Source organism: Sinohyriopsis cumingii, unplaced genomic scaffold (genome assembly GCF_028554795.1).
Source record: "Sinohyriopsis cumingii isolate HCF-2022 unplaced genomic scaffold, ASM2855479v2 utg000198l, whole genome shotgun sequence".
In the NCBI taxonomy this organism is placed as follows: domain Eukaryota; kingdom Metazoa; phylum Mollusca; class Bivalvia; order Unionida; family Unionidae; genus Sinohyriopsis; species Sinohyriopsis cumingii.
In genome coordinates, this window is record NW_028315875.1 from 3,668,396 (window position 1) to 3,686,017 (window position 17,622).

The 17,622-nt window shown below is 35.4% G+C and overlaps 1 protein-coding gene across 1 annotated transcript; it reads left to right on the forward strand.

Moving 5' to 3' along the window:
• The first annotated feature begins 244 nt into the window (after positions 1–244).
• On the forward strand, positions 245–17,163 carry LOC149774592 (uncharacterized). Its single transcript, XM_089945098.1, has 6 exons — positions 245–407; positions 1,820–1,955; positions 11,706–11,833; positions 13,226–13,382; positions 15,106–15,239; positions 16,943–17,163. Exons 1-6 carry the CDS (start codon positions 323–325, stop codon positions 17,122–17,124), a joined length of 822 nt encoding a protein of 273 aa, XP_089801224.1. The 5' UTR covers positions 245–322; the 3' UTR covers positions 17,125–17,163.
• Positions 17,164–17,622: the final 459 nt, after the last annotated feature.

Sequence of the window (17,622 nt, forward strand, 5' to 3'; positions counted from 1 at the left end):
ACAAATCACGACTTAGCATCTGTGATTCTAACAATGAACGAATTCATATTGCTGTGGTATACAATTGATAAATAATAAAAGTGTCCATTTAGACAGGTTCGATCTTACCTTTCTTTTCACCTATTTATATTACATTCCTACATGTAGGATGTAGTGAGATGATCGATGAAACTGGCTTACCTGACACACCTCCATGTACTGTTGACACACCACATAGGATTCCTCCCGTGTATGACCAGGCCATTTACATTTCCACGTTTGATTCATACGATCCTTAAACCGTTCAAGAAGTAGAATAACTTTAAAAGTAACGAATTAAAAGATGGGTTATTCAGTTCTAAAATTAAAATGGATTAACACCTCTTTTTTCCATTTGTTCGTTCTCTGTTGGATTATGGGATATCCAGGTATGTTTTTCCTACAATACAATGCCAACGCACACACGCACGTACGCATATATTCAGACTCACGTCTTTATGCTCACAAAGGTGTAATGCGAGGTTTCCATTGATTTTACGTTAATTATGCCACAACAAGGTCATGTTTCGTTTGACGGTAAAAATGGTCCCATAACTGTTATTTTAAGTACTCGTTTTAGAAAAGCTTCAGATTTATCACTCTAGAAAATGATTACAATGATAATAGTTCTCGCTGAGAAAAAGTTATGTAATGCATGTGCATGGGATTTTTTTGGCGTAGTGAACAAAGCTATTTATTTATTTTTTTAAAATTTATTTATTTATTTATTTATTTATTTATTTATTACAAGAGTCAATATCGACCAATGGGATACAAATACAAATAGCATATGTCTCTATCATTATATCGGTGTCTTAATGTGTATGACACGTAATACCCCACAGGGTGGCATCAAAATAATGATAGTGAATATCAATGACGAAGGATCGATGCCTTTCATGTAAACGACAAAGCTTGCAATTTATGACCAGCCCCCTCTCCAAGAAAGGGTATAATTATTGTCGACCATTCGCTGATCGGTTTCGGAAATTAACAAAGTTGTGACAGCTGTTCGATTAACCCATAAGTGTCATCCTTGAAAGCATCAAGATTAAAACATCGCTTCGTAAAGATGAAGAATTTATCTACATTTAGGTTAGTGTTAGGACTGGTCGGCCTGGTGTTCTAATTGTAGCACTGACAGTTCCGATTGTAGAACTAACAGTTATATTGGTAGGTGCTCCACATAAAACAACAAAGATATCTCAAAAGACTGATAACAAAATATAGGTTCTGAACATGTTTTATGTTAAAATAATCTGGTTTGACAAGGGTAAATAAATAAATAAATTTGGGAAGGCTTATGAAAAAAATTCTTACAAATGATAAATGTGTACCTGTTTCAAGGACTTTTTGTGCTTCTTTTGCAGATTCTTCTTTGTTATGAGACATTTAAGTACGAATGATATGGCTAAAAAAAATATAAACATTTTTCTATTGATATGATTTATTAGTAAGTTATAGTACAACTTTATAATATTACCCGACTCATATAGACAAATGTCTGAATAGTGCATCGAATCCCTACCCTGACGACACATGACTTATAGTTACATGTACTCCAGTTTAACTGCTTTCTCTCCAGGCGGCCTAAAACATGACCAATCATGGTCGGGTTGAAATTGTTACAACACTGTTACCTGCTTTTAGGTTCAGATTAACTATTTGCTGGTCGGACAGAAAGGCCAAGAGAAAGAAAACTGGATATCATTAACAGACATGGAATCATGCGTACCGACCAACTTGCATACATATGTATCGGTCATTCCAAAGTCATTTCAACTTATGTTTTTACTTTCAGTGTCCCTGGTGTGGGGATGTAACATAGAGCTAATCAAACAATGCGTTAAGATCCTGAGTACGCCTGGTATAGACGTGTTGCAGGCTGAAGATCTGGCAGCCATACCTTCCACTTTACAACTCAGTAGAATGTGCATGTAAGTATTTGAGGATAGTGTTGCTAGGCTGCAAAAAAGACGTATTTTCAAGACAAATTAACTGTTTCCAACACAACAGACTTATTTCGAGTTAAACAGACTAAAAGAAGGTACTATAGCGGCAATTTAAGATTGCCGCTATAGTAAAATCAACCGCTTCCTGCGCAGTTTTTAAAACGCGTGAAAATGATAAATTTACCGATAAACCCAGGGAGAGATTGAGCGTAAAAAAAAATTTATACTATTATTGCATAATGAAAAAAGAAATTCTTATACAATTTGAATAATTGCAATAACAGTTCCTTGCAAGCAAATTGTACAATCAAGTACAAAATACGAGACCTTTGTAAATCTTTAGCGATTTTAACATCTGTTGCAAGTTGGACAAATGGTTTCTTTTGCAGAAACTGATCCGATGTCAGTTATTCTATCATAATAATAAAAAAAACCACAAAATCTTTTCCGTGTGTATTTGATAAAGAAGTCCGTCAGGAAGTGGTGTAAATGATGTGTGATCTCACACATTCTGTAGGATTTTAGTTATCGTTATCTATGAGATGATCGACGACGGTGTTATTGTCCAGATAGAGTAATTACTAAACTAAAAATAAGAAATTAAAGATGGAATGCCAGAGATCTAAGCTGAGATATAGAAGAGTATATATAACAATTTAATCAAGTGACATAACCAAAATGAAATCGGACACAGCTTGTGAATGATTCAGTATCTCTCAGAAACAGAGTTACACAACTAATCGAAATTCAATGAGCCGTTCTGTTATACTGATATAGCAAATTTGATCATATGATCCAGTGACTTATCGAATTCAGATTGCTGGCATGACAGCATTACCTGGTGCTTCCGGTCGAGCCTTTTCAGGTCATCAGCCTCTTGGTTGCACACTTTGCTCTTTTCCCACTGTGCAGCCTAATAGAGCTGTATTCTTTAAAATACAAAAACTAATACCAATCCTTAATACATGTTAGGTTTTCTCCCCTAGAATCAACAAATATCCACACTCTTTTTCGTCATATATAGTCTATCGAAATTCAACATAACTAGTTAATATGGTCAGTTCGCCACCTAATACACACTCACCGCCTTATTATCATAAATCGATGTCTTGATAACAGCCAATGCACTCTAAATGACCATGATATAATTAGACCTCTTTAGATAAACCATCACACCCAGCTTTGGCTATATATTTACCAGCTGAACTATGTCAATCGACACACATCCTTTGACTCTGGGTTGAAAAGAATTCACAACTTAATTACACACGAATTTATGGAATTTACACCTTTTCCTAGCTACGTTACTTGCGCTAAATAGCGATTCACTGACATATATTTCCAGAGATAGTAAAAATCAATTCTCAGCATACCTTAGACGAAGCATGAAATCTCTATGATACAAATCATTTAAGACATATTTTTTACTCCTCACAATTTGTGTCAGAAGAAATACCTGAAATCTTACACAACATGATTTATATTATGTTCAAAACAACGGAATACAAATTCATACATGTAACTAAATATTGTATAACATTCTTACGATACATCAACCATATACTTTGCACCTTTATTTTTGAAATCAAGGAAAAAATGAAGGATGAATTTAAAACGAATAAATTCAATACTACTTACAGACTTACATCAATGAATATACATTGCGTACAACTGAGACCAACCTTGTGCGTTATTCGAGATTCTTACCTCCCTCTACAGCTGAATCTCTCGCTCTCTCCGTGTCTTCAACTTTCCGACACTTTTTTTTTTCTTTTTTTTTTTGTTGATACATTTATTTCATGAGAAACGATACTTGCTATTTTTCCTTCGAGTCAACTTCTGTCATACCATTGAAACTTTGACTGGTTAATTTTACAAGCAAAACTATTTTAAAACCGTGAATTCCGTCTGGGAACAGCCTCCCCTTCCTTTATCTTAGCCAGTCAGGGTTACTACTTTATCCGCCAAAAATCTGTATCACTTCCATCGAAGTAAGAAAAATCCTCTCCTATCAGCCTTTATTAATAACTATCTTGGAAAATATAATTTTTTGACGCCTGTTTCAAATGGACTATAATTTCCTAAAACTTTCCCTGGTTCATATCAAATCTGGACATTCTACCGTTATGACCTCGCGTTAATATTGCAATCTCGTCTGTTCCTAGCTGTTAACCGAGCGCGTCCTAGCCCTTATTAAGAATTCAATCATGTCCCAAACAGGAGATGTTAATTGTCGCTTTGTGAAAGGGTACTTTTTCCATATGTTTCTACTGTTACGACTCTACGGACTTAAACAAACAGAAAAGAGCGGAAAACAAAGAGTTTTATAAAATTCAGCAAAAATGTATTTTCCTTGAGTACAGTGTGAAAATTTAAAAGAATTTACAGTACTGTTAATTAAACTCCAAATAGCCCTAAACGTTTTAGCAAAATTTGAAATGTAGTTCCAACTGAATTTCAGTGGTATTTCAAATAAGTTCCAACACTGAATGTGCTGATGTGCCCGTAGTCCCGAACATCATAATGCACCAGTTTCCTGGAGTACAGCGATGTGCTAAGAGTCTTTTGACGTATCACAATAATATAATCCATAAATGTTCTTGTCTGAATTCATTATAATTCCAAATTAATGTTTCTCTCCAATAATATAATTGATGAGCACTTCATATTGCCAGTGAATAATCATATGAATAAATAAATAAACCCATTGAAATGAACACAACAATTAAACTGATTCTGCTTCAAGATGTAAAGCAGGAAGGAGTAATTTCTCAAGTTATATATATATATATATATATATATATATATATATATATATATATATATATATATATATATATATATATATATATATATATATATATATATATATATATATAGATAGATAGATAGATAGATAGATAGATAGATAGATATAAGAAACAATAATATAGCCTGGCGGTAGGTCAGTCTCCTCTCTAACTCTAAACATTCAAAGTTGTCAACAAGTGTAGGAATTTCCAGGTGAAAATCTGATGTCCCAGACCCAAATAAACGTTTATTTCCATTAATAATGATCTGAATATTTAATCTATACTCACTAAGAGAAATATTAGCTATCGGTTGTGTTGTTTGCAAAATAAATGTCCCTGGTCAGGTACACAGTGCACTTGATTTTGACAAAGTCAGGTACAAAATGCAAATGTATATAACACATAATCATTAAGAAAAGTCAACAAATTATATGCATAACACGAATTGTTGATCCTTACATGGGTCAAGCTTGGAGTAGAATTGAACGCCAGTCTATTCATTTGTTTGTGATATTATATTGCATGCACTCTTACCTATATAAAAAAATAGAGCCATTTTTAAGATAAACACACGAAACATTTCAAAAGCGATCGTCGTTGCGCCTTTAAACACTTTATCTATCGACATTTCTTTTTCTCACCCATGGACAGTGAAATCTAGCTGTTTTGATAATATTATTTTCTTATCTCAAGTCTGGTTGTCTCAGTCAGGCCGTCTCAGTCATGGTGTCCACGCACTAGGGACCACTATTCAAAAGAAGAAATCCTTATTGTCTTCTGCTGTACCTGATGGAATCGTTCTAAAATCAAACAACAACAACAACAACTTATATATAACACAAAAATTATTGCAACTTCAGCAGTGGCGTCGCTAGGGGGGTGCGGGGGGTGCGGACCGCACCGGGTGACACCATCTCAGAGGGGTGACACCAAAATGAAAAATTGCAAATTTTACAAAGCACACACTGCTCGGTCTAGTCGGATTTCATAAGCGGATAACCGATCATAGTTAAATACATGACTAGCAGGCACAGCAGTGGCGTCGCTAGGGGGATGCAGGGGGTGCGGACTGCACAGGGTGACACCATCAGAGGGGGTGACACCAAAATGACATTACTAAGGATTCTGTATGGTCTGTTACGGAAGGAGGACCATGGGGGTGACACCATGAGCTACCGCACTGGGTGACACCAACCCGAGTGACGCCACTGAACTTCAGGTCTCTCCACATTTGAGAACACGCCATGTAATACATTAGCGGGAGACAGACACGCACATGAAGTACAAATATTAGGACTTAGAAACTATTGTTCTTTCCACACAGCAAGGTGAATTTTGTCCTATCTGTAGGCTAACTCAGTAAATTTTCAGGTCAGTACCATTAAGTGTAGCTAAAAGTACCTAATTAGTTTTAAATCTTTCTTGTGAAACTAATTAGATATTGTTAGCTACATCTAATGACGCTGACCTGAAAATTTACTGTGGTAAAACTTTACGAGGCTGTATGTAACGAACTATGACAGAAAACACTGCTCCATACACACCGACTATATACGTATTAGAAATATGTTATATCAGACCTGCGCACTTCAGACTTTCTCAAATACCCCAGACAGCGCCATTTGAATAAAAAACAAATGAAAATTCCTGCACTTACCAATCTGAGTGGTTTATTAATCAGCCCACACACTATTCCACTAGATTTGCATGCAGCGTATTGCCTATGTAATATCAACATTTGCCATATTTCCACGAAAGAAAATATTAATTTCCAAGAATATCATGAGTTAGAAATCCGCTCCGTCGCTACATATTTAATTGAACTGTACGGTAATTTGCACTCAGTGTTGTAATCTATCGTACCGTAGTCTACCACATAACTCTTTCCAAATTAGAATCGATAGAAGCTAAAAGTTATCCATATTTGAGATATGAATTACTTATTTGTTCGCATGGCATCGTTTAAATGTGATAACACAGTAATAATATAAAATGGTTTTGTGTTTGTGTTTATATTTTCTCATGCGTAGAACTTATTTACTTCGGGTCGACAGGTCACCCTATTGCCCTCATTAACATATTAAAGTAAATGCGTAGTACTGTATTTTGAACAACAATAGCACGTGGCTGGAGACGCTCGTTGCGCAATACTTTCAATACCCAATAACTTTATTTCTTGATTTTTTTTTTCTTCCCCTTTCCTAAGAACGGCATATGTAGATTGTTTCTACTTAGATAATTATTCCGATATTTCATATAAGACTACAGCACCTAATGATATTTATACCGAGTGAGAAGCAATAATAATATTTGATGCATAATAATGTGTTTTGAATCTGTCAACTAAACTGCAAAAGCGCAAGGTTATTTTAATTTAATTGGAAAAGACTGGGTGAGAAAAATAATATATGTTAGTATTTGTAGCCTCGTGGGGAGATAAATATTGTAGCCACGCCACTGGAATTTCCTTGTCTTGCTGAAAATCCCAACACAGATTTCTTAGTAACGGTATCTGACAGACTTTTTCCACGAAGCAGGGGATGGCGCAATATTTGAAAGATATTTCAGTCGCTGAAAGTGAGTAATAATCTCCTATGTGATGTCACTTAATCGCTTCAGGTTAACTTATTAACAGATACATTTTTAATGATCCGTCGATAGTAATCTGGTTGTATGCTTAAATTATTGGGGGGGGGGGAGAAAGAGTATTAAGTAACATATTACATCAAATCAAAGTAGTTTAGTCTTGACAGTTTACGATGAAAAAAATAATTATATAACACTCATTAACTCAATTCCATAAACTCTCTATTTCATTATCTTATATTACATTTCACACTAGTATAAAAAAAGCAAATATGATTACGGAATAAAACAGCAAAAATACAATTAAAAATTTAACTCAATTTTATTGATAGTGTAAAGCAAACACACTTTCTGTTCAACACATTTCGCAGCATTTTCATTACTATAAATTTCGTTTCGCTTTGTTGACACTGACAAGTGCCTTTTGAAGTCAGCCGCGCGAAGTCACATGGGTATGTACATTACAGAGCCAATCTCTCTGTTGAATTAAGATTTAAAAGGAAGTATTAAAGGTAGTGTTGAATGTTTTGATACATAAATGACCAAGCATTCAACCAAAATAGCAGTTTCGACGTGAAAGCATTCTAGCGATGGTAAAGTCGTCGCTGGATTTTTTGGGTAAAGGTTATCTGGTAAAAAATACTTAAAGCAGATGCAAGCAGCATGGACATCGAGTTTATCCCCCTAAGTTTATCGACGTCATAGTAGAGGACTAGCTACGATATCATATTCAATCGGCACTTGGATAGCTCAATAACGGTGCAAGAGGGTTATCACTATTAGTATTAGTACAAGACGAGGGCCGCTGTCTATCCAACTTCGTTTACATCGCTCAACCTTGGATGCTTACCATTTTCAGGAAAATGAAAACAAAGTTTCATTCCACTTTTAACAGATCGATTGGAACAATTCAATGTGACATACTAATTTCGTGCTGGCAGTGAGTTATAGCAATTAAACATCGCGATAAAAGTTCGCCTTCTGGCTCTAGTGACGTTGCACACATTTAGTGCACAGGAATAAAATGAAAATTCCCATAGCAGCCATGGGCAATGTACTTTGTAAGAAATCGGTTCTATCATCTCCATTGTTCATGAAAAGTTTTAAGACATGTACAGTCCAAGAAATTCATATAATGCAGGTCTTATACATTTAAATTGACCAACTACGTGTTCAGGAATAGCCTCAGATGTGATGTACAATGTCAGATATTTTGATCTCCTTGTATTGAGACTCTTCATCATCTGCAATATGATTGCTCGGGTTGTATAATCTCCGGTAAATATTTATCAAAACGTTTGAAGACTAACAACTGAACACTAGTCGGGACGGAAGAAGGTGCACGCGTTATAAATATTGGTTGCATCAGGAATGCATGACTGCTGTGATGTTGATAGAATTAAATCACAAGGATATGTCCACCTAAGTCGCTACATCGTACATTCCCATATCAACGGATGGATGGAAATCACGGGCACATGTCACTCATAAAATCTGCTGCACATATAAATTATAGATACAATCTTTTAACAACAACAACAACAACAACAAAAACATAAAAAAAGAACATGATAATCCGTTCGTTCAGATTATCATCAAACGGATCAGTCCTACAGAGACAAAGAAGAAGGAAACTGCAAACTTATCGATCTGAAATTTAAAAAAAGTTAAACAGTCTGCATTTTAGAACGTGCTAACAATGTATTTTTTGTTATATTATAAAACATTTACGCTGAAGTTTCTATATCTATTCCAACCGCTCCAGTGGCCTAGGGGCCCCGAGTGGCCAAGTGGTCTAAAGCGCTCTCCGTTACTGATCACTGCCATCTCACCTCTGTCTGCGTGGCTTCGAGTCTCGGATTCAGCCAATGTGGGTATGTGAGAAAGCTTGCCAGTAGCTTCTCGTAGGTCGGTGTTTTTTTCTGGGGATTTCCCGGGTTCTTCCTCCACCATTAATACTGGCCGCCATGTATAGCATATCGTGTGCTGGAAAATGGCGTTAAACACTACAACAACCAGTGGCCTAGTGGTTAGAGAATCCGCCTCGGAGGCTGGAAGTCGCGAGTTCGCACCCCAGCAGAGTCATACCAAAGACTTCTAAAAATAGTACTAACTGCCCATCGCTTGGCCCTCGGCATTATGAGATTAGTGTTTAGACTGGTAGGCCTGGTATCAGGATAAAGTGAATGAGTGGGGACATCATGCTAGATGTCTGCGGCATGATGCCAAATCATTATAAACTGACATACTGCATACATCGTAGTGGTATGACTGAAACACTGTTCAAGTTACGTTAAAAATCCAAACCACACACGCGCGTAGACAATATCAATTCCCTGTGCGTCAGTCTTTGTTGTAGTATATATAAAGCCCACATTAATTGCTAGTAGAAATGTCACGATGGAATATTTGAGAAATTTTACAAAGTTAAATTTTCGGACTTTTGTATTTCATAATTTAAATTGGTATAATTTTATAAAGATGGTGATTGTTATAATTTTTGGTATTGTGTGATTCTTAACTGTATGCCTTTAATAAAGTCTATCATTGTTAGAACTGTATCATTGGAACAAAAAATCATCCGTAGAAATGACTATAGCTCTTAGACATCACAGTATTCTTGTATATTCTATCTAATAAAGGTATCAGATACATTAAATACATAATTTTTTTTAAAATTACGCCAACATTCTCAGGTACTGGCGTAAAGAAGGAGTGACACCGCCGGCTAAAAGGAGGCCATAATGATGTATTTCTCTCTTTTTTTCGATCTGACAAATACAAAATTCCATCGTGATAGAGCAATAGAAAAGTTGCGACGTAGCAGGGAATAAATAAATGCTAGAAATAAGTTCTCAGTGAAATTTTAGTTTCATTTATTGTGCGTGGTCAAATTCTATGCAGAATAATATTTATAGCTATAATAAATTTCTCTTGATCATTTGGGCCTTCTCGGCAACAGTAATTAACGTACTACTGATGCATAATTTATTTACTTTCTGTTGGAGTTCGTACAAATTAGAGTACATCCAACACTTCCAGATGTTTATGGATTTTCTTTTGGGCTGTATATTATAGATTGTTTGTACTCAGTGAACAAAGATTGTTGTATTTGATCGTGAAATTTAGAGGGATAGTATGATGTTTCTCTGCTAGCTTGCACCTTCTGCGCAACGAGATAGTAATATGCTAAAATAAAATTGCCCCTTAGTCCAGTTTAATCTTGCTGAGTGTTCCAGGTACTTGATAGTATTTTTCATTCTAAGCATTGGAGTAGTCCATATATTTTGTTGGATAAAAATAGACGATTTTAAATTGCAATATTATATATCTCAGATATCACTATGGTCCCTGGGACTCTATGTGTTGTTTTTACATTTTTTCAACGAAGTGATGCATACATGTTCTCGTATAGGAATACGAAGATAATATTTTTAATGATTGCGAAAATACCGGTTGTTCATCTCTAAAATGTCACTTTGGTGAAGATATATCGGGGTAGTTTTGTGCTAAAAAGACGTTTACGAGTGGCCTAGGGAATCGATGAAAGTTCTGAGTAGTCAATAAATCGATAATATTGGCAATTGAACGTCTGGGAATCGATGAAAGTTCTGAGTAGTCAATAAATCGATAATATTGGCAATTGAACGTCTGGGAATCGATGAAAGTTCTGAGTAGTCAATAAATCGACAATATTGGCAATTGAACGTCTGGGAATCGATGAAAGTTCTGAGTAGTCAATAAATCGATAATATTGGCAATTGAACGTCTGGAAATTTGTCGAGAAAGAGTGTACTATTATTGTAATAGGACAAGTGGAACAGTTCTATCATTATATTAACTTCTCAGATTGTTAATTTGGGATTCTGTAAAGACGTTACTTGCACCATCAAAAAAGCAATCTTAGATAATTAAAGTTTGTGTAGTGCATAGATCGTAGACAACGATCTTTACAATTATACAACTTCCTTTTAAATCAAACTCAAACTCATACGTAAATCAAAAACTCTTCAACCTCAAAATTTCTTCAGAACAGAAAAGGGAACTGCGTTGATACGTGTGCCGTGACCCATCTAACATCGTAAAAAAGGTTTGAGGTCAACGATGAGTCTGAATTTAAATTGTATTCAATCAAAAAGGACATAACTAACGTAACTGGTTGCCTATCATTTGGTTTCCGTAAGAGTTTGCACTGTGTAAATCGAATAAGAGCAAGAACAGAAAAAAGTCTATCTCTACACAGCTCAGCGATTGTGCACAAGTACTCTTCACAATGTAAAAGCGGTTATCCCAACTATAGTTTCTACCCAGAAACCATGTAAAAGAATATAATTCATTCGTATTTTTCTATACACAGGAAAGTGGACGAGTTCAGGGCCTGTTATCAACCTAATGTCGCCAACTGCACTAATGATCTCATTTTTTCTATGACCTTTGGCATCATCCAGAAAACAACTGACTACCTTTGCGTGGAGGGACATGATGGTATGTAAACGTTTGTTTAGTTTTAGAAAATTCTATTTCTTGTAAACAGTTATGAGCTTTGGAAACTTAAGCATAAATGGGAATGGCAGCAAAACCGATTCACGTGCCTAGATACATAATTGTGAACTTGTACATAAAAACATAATTTTGTACGTTTGCATAGCAGGGACGAAGGGGGGGGGGTCTTAATGCCGTTGGTCCCTAAACAAAGTTAGTACAAAACAAGGGGAACGTTTCTTAGAGCAAGCTTTCTCTCCGGTTGCATAGTAAATATTACGTTATGGAAACGCTTACAATACAGTAGCTACCGGAGACTTTGATCCTTGGGTAACCATTTGGGGTTCCTTCCAACCAATATTCACATAATTATTGACGCAGCCCCTACACGTGATTTTTTGATCCACCACTGGTATCAATGTGTGCATCTTTGTGTAATGGGATAATTATTACGAATCAATAAACTTATGGTGGAAATGCATTTACGAATTTTATCGTAATAACCACGCATGTTCTAAGGAATAAAAATTGTACATAATTATATGCATGAGATACATGCTCATATTGTAGTCCTTCTGAGCTGTGAACAACACAATAACATCATGACAAAAAATAGTATAGTTGACTCAACGTTACCTGAATGACGTTGGCGTTCTACGTTTACATGTCCAAAACGAGAGTACTATCAACAGGACAATGAGAAATTAGCAACGATTCAAAGTCGGAGAAACAAAAGTAAATATAGAGTACCGCCATTTTCGAAACACGGAATGCGTTTGGCATGTTTAAGTACGTTTAGTCATTGTTGCTAGAAGAAGAAAAAATTACTTATAATAGCATGAAATCAATAATTTATATTTCGACGACAATTTAGTAATGAATTTTGTAATGAATTTAAGAAATTGATCCTGAAGGAGTGTTGCTTTGAATCATAATATTTTAACGTTATTAAATTTTCGCAGTTGAACATATTGGCGCCGTTATAATTTGAGCGAAGTATTATGCATTGTCAATATTTATGTCTTTTTTTGTAAATACACTAATTTGGCTCGTGAAACTCGTCCAAATCATTTTGTTTGGGATATCAGATTACTTGCAATATTGGCGACAAAGACCATTGGAGTCATCATCATCGTTTCTTTCAGTGAAAACAAAATATGATATATTTTTATTTTGGATCAGCAGGTGTCATTCTATCCCCTTTAGACAATTTGTTAATGCAAATGGAGGATAAATGTTTAAAATTTTGCTATAGCTTTCAGAGTGACGTATTTGACAAATCACTGCTTGTATTTCTCATTTAAAACAATGATATAGTGGCCATAAATGAACTTTTAGGATATTGCAGAGCTGCAATAAAGTATGTTGAAATATCTGCTCATAATTTTTACCTAGATATTATCAGGCATGACACTTGCTGGAACAAAACGGAAGTGAAAGAGAAAACAACAGCGTGCCATACTGACCTCAACAACAGGATTGCAAGCCTCAGACAGGAACAGACGTCAACTACCGCCCTGGATGCATCAGAGTTGAAATTTGTGTGGTGCGAGTGAGTGTAAATGAATTGTGAATATTGAAAATATTGCTCACTTTGTCACCAGTAACGCAATTATTATGTGATATATATATATATATATATATATATATATATATATATATATATATATATATATATATATATATATATATATATATATATATATATATATATGAACATAAACAAACACGTTGCAATAGGTAACAAATTAATCAACATCTCCCAAACCGGGTAAATCCGGATGAAGGGCTTCTAAATCATACGTTGCTCACTGTCAATTATGCGGGAAAAGAACCCATTCAGAAACAATATTAACGAGAAATCTATAGATGTCATGTGGAAATTTTACAAAAGAGGAATGAAATTACGATCTACTCCGTGTGTAATTTCAAAATAAATGTAGAAGACATTAATGTTGGATTAGCTGTTTCCTTTTCACCACTTCCTTTATATACCGCAGTAAGATTGCCTTCTAGAGAAAACCGTGCTGTTAGATAACTGCCTCAGACTCAGCTTAGTGTGTTTTTTCTGCGATATTTTCAGTACTACAGTTTTAGTGTAGAACGTGACTATTTGCCTAAGATGTAGGAGGAAGAAATCTGGAAATTTTACTCGCATAGGTGGGCCCTATTTCTATCCGCTTTGCAAGGTAGCACGCGGCAGACGTCACAATATATCGATAACATCAATCTGATTAAAATCATATCTTTACTATCCATCATGAAAATCTGACAGTGACTGTTTGAATGGTCATGTTCTGGTGACCTGTGGTATTACTATAATCGCTAATTTTATCAACCAATCAGACGAAGTCTTATATCTTCGCATCTGAGAGACTGAGCAGTATGGCTGAAGGGCATCAACGATTTGATTTAATTTCAGATTTATAAAAGCTGTATTTCCATCGGTTGCTTTTAATTAGATTGTCGACAACATCACAGTGAAACGTAACTAAAACGCGAAATATTATCTGCAATTTTTTGTTACTTTAATCGCTCGTTTTTGTTTAGATTTTAATCGGTGGTTAGAGAACGAAGGTAGGATCCAGTACCCGTGTACTAAATTTTAAATGACCCCGAGGTCAAGATAACTTTGTGGCAGCGAAATATTGTACGATTATGATCTGTGAGGAGTGTGCATGGATTTTTAAAAGATCTCATTGAAATTTACTCTAGTTTTAGCTTAAGAGGAAAACAATCAATAGGTCTCTTGATTTAGGTTCTTTAGGCGGAAGGTCAGTGTCATTGTTACTAAATTTACATTCCACACAATAAAATAAGTTCTGGTGGACACATTGAAATTAACTTGAGAACCGTCTCTTTCCTTTAGCCTAAGGAAAAAAATTCGTCTGAAGGGGTTCTTTTACAAATTAAGCAAAGTTCTAATCAAGTTGATATTTGATACAAGTCTACCATTCCACCCTGAGAAAGGGTATTTATAGGAGTGACAACTTTGATAGTTAATGTTGTAAAATCGATTACCATGTCATCGAGTGCATTCCTACACACACACACACACAGCATGTTGAAAGTCAAATTAAGGGTTGAATCATCATTTTAGAGATTGTTAAACCTTGAATATGAACTTCAATATGGTTCTTAATGCTTTGTTTACTATTTCTTTGCAATAATTAGTACTTCATATGTAAAGCGTAGTGTCTAATTAGCCTCGATTATATTGATATACATGTTTTATCCCGATGCTTGAATGTTGAACGTCCGTTTCTTGTTTACAGCCTTGTAACGAGAATTAGGAATTGTATGGGCAAGGCGGTTTATGACCACTGCGGGTTGACTGCGTCCTGCGTCATCGAAACTATGATGGATAGGGCACTGGGGGATCTGGCGACTCTGATGAAATGCGAACGAGGTATACAAGGGTTATACACAAACCCACGCCCCACACACAGAGAGCATACATACTTAAAACGCAGGCATGTTTTATAGGCGGTCATGGCACTGGATTTAAATATCCAATATCCAAATATCATCAGTTATTTTGATAGGAATGTACTCCATCTTTGAAACTCTTCCAACTGTTGTTGCCTTATTGTTGCCCCTTTTATACTGTACTTAATAACAGTCATTGTCAATTAATAAATTCCATATCATGTGGAGCATTTGTTGATGTAGAGATAACCATCAAAATTAGGATTTCGAAAACTTTCTCTCGGGGGATGGGATGGGGTGATTTCTTGCGAATTATATGATGTATGTAGACAACGTCTGCACCAACTAACTGCGAAACGGAAACAATAGCATGTGCAAAGTCCATTTGTGCGACAGATGGGAAAGTGGAAATCTGGTGTTTTAGTAGTGTCGTCAAATATATGACATATTTTAGTCAGGCAACATAAAGACTAACGTGACAATAAGGACCCATCATTAACCTGTCCTTTTAGTGCGTGCTTTCATTATTTTGTGGACTGTTACATTTATACAATTGCGGTCGATGAAATGAATATTTTCTGTCTTCGATACATGATAAGTGATATCAACCTTCAGACGTGATAACATACCTATAACGCGCGGCAGTCTGCGAACAGCGAAGACTAAGATAGGTGGGTTCATAAATCTGCATCTGAGCAGTTTATAAAATGTTCATTGTATTTATTGTTTTAAGCAAACTGCGTTCGTATACCCTGATTTGCCGGCATATCTTAGTTTTCTATGATCGCAGCTGATCGCGCGTTACTCACTCATAAATAGGGCCCCAAAATTTGCCTTGACTTTCAGTCTAGTCTTTGGAAAAAAGAGAATGATTTGCATACTCATTTGCATACCAATGTCTTTAAAACCAGCATTTTCGTTTTTGAAAATTTTCCAAGGAATTAAAAGAAGAATCAAAAGAATATTGTGTAATTACATTAAAATCCTGTTTAAAATGCTGAAGTTAAATGATATTGAATAATCAGATAGTATACATTTACCCTACACAGCTGCAAACGTTTTCGTTTGGTAGCGCCAGTCAATTACGTAAAAGATTCACAGCCCAGCTTTCGATGGATTGGTTTGCAGTACAGCTGTATATCAGAATCTCTATAATGCGATAGCTGATTGGCACATGCCACTGGAAGCAATCTTATGTGTGCCGAAAACCATGCGATCCGCATTTTATGTATCTACACGTGCATGAAACGCACTTCCGATAGGTCTAAAAGTCAAGTGCTACTTGTAGTGTTGAATGCTTCTAAGTCAAGTCTGTAATAAAAATTGAAATTGCATCAGTGGAACATTGTATCTTTGTTCAGTTACATATATAACAGATTCTCAAAAGATTCTTTTCACTACAATTTCTCTTTGAATTATAACCAGTCATGGTCATCCAAAACCAGCAAATAATCTATTTTGTGTCCATCAAGTTATGGACTGGTTCTCTTACTTCAGAATTATTGGAACCGCGAGTCCTAAAAAGACCGATAATCACGGATTAAGTATTCTTAAAAGTTCTTCGCTCATACAGTGAATGAATCCCCTGATGCTAATGAAAATAACCATTACTCGAATTTTGTTTTGCTGTGATATTATTGGATAATATGAAATAACTCATACACTATTATTTACTATACCTAGTGCCGGAGTGCATAATCCAGTCTGGGATTACTGATATCAATACCGTGGGAACCACTAAAAACGACGGCACCGTGATCGACTCTGCGAATCGAATGTACAAACCAAGTGGTGGAGCGATATGTTTGAGGACGCCAGAAGCATTGTTATTTTTAATTCCATTGTTCTTTTTTATTTTTATGTAAATATTGCGTTTTCAAATAAATTTAAGCAGTTTAAAGTCACCCTAGGTTAATTATTTCTTGATGTTTTGTATATATCTATATATATTAAAAGAAAGAAAAGCGAAATTGAAATTATTGACATGCTGGATTCAAAAGAAAAGTAAACGCTTTTAACCTACACCATTACGAATTTCATTGGAGGAAACAATGTCTAGGGCGAGAAACAAATCCTTAAATGCAAATTGCACTATGTGCTACGTTTGCTGGCAGTTCAGTTGTGGAATGATTTAAAATCATTAGTAGTTACAATTACATATATGGTGGTCACATGACATTGTTGACCGACAGACGTATTGAATTTCTCAAGTTGCTTCTAATGCCCTCCAGTACGGCATATATAACTTTTATAAAAGTAGCATATCTTTTAATTTATAAATATATTGGATATTATAAACAAACATGTTCTTCATTTTATTATATAATTTTTATTGTATATGTTCTTCAGGAGAGGATATGTCA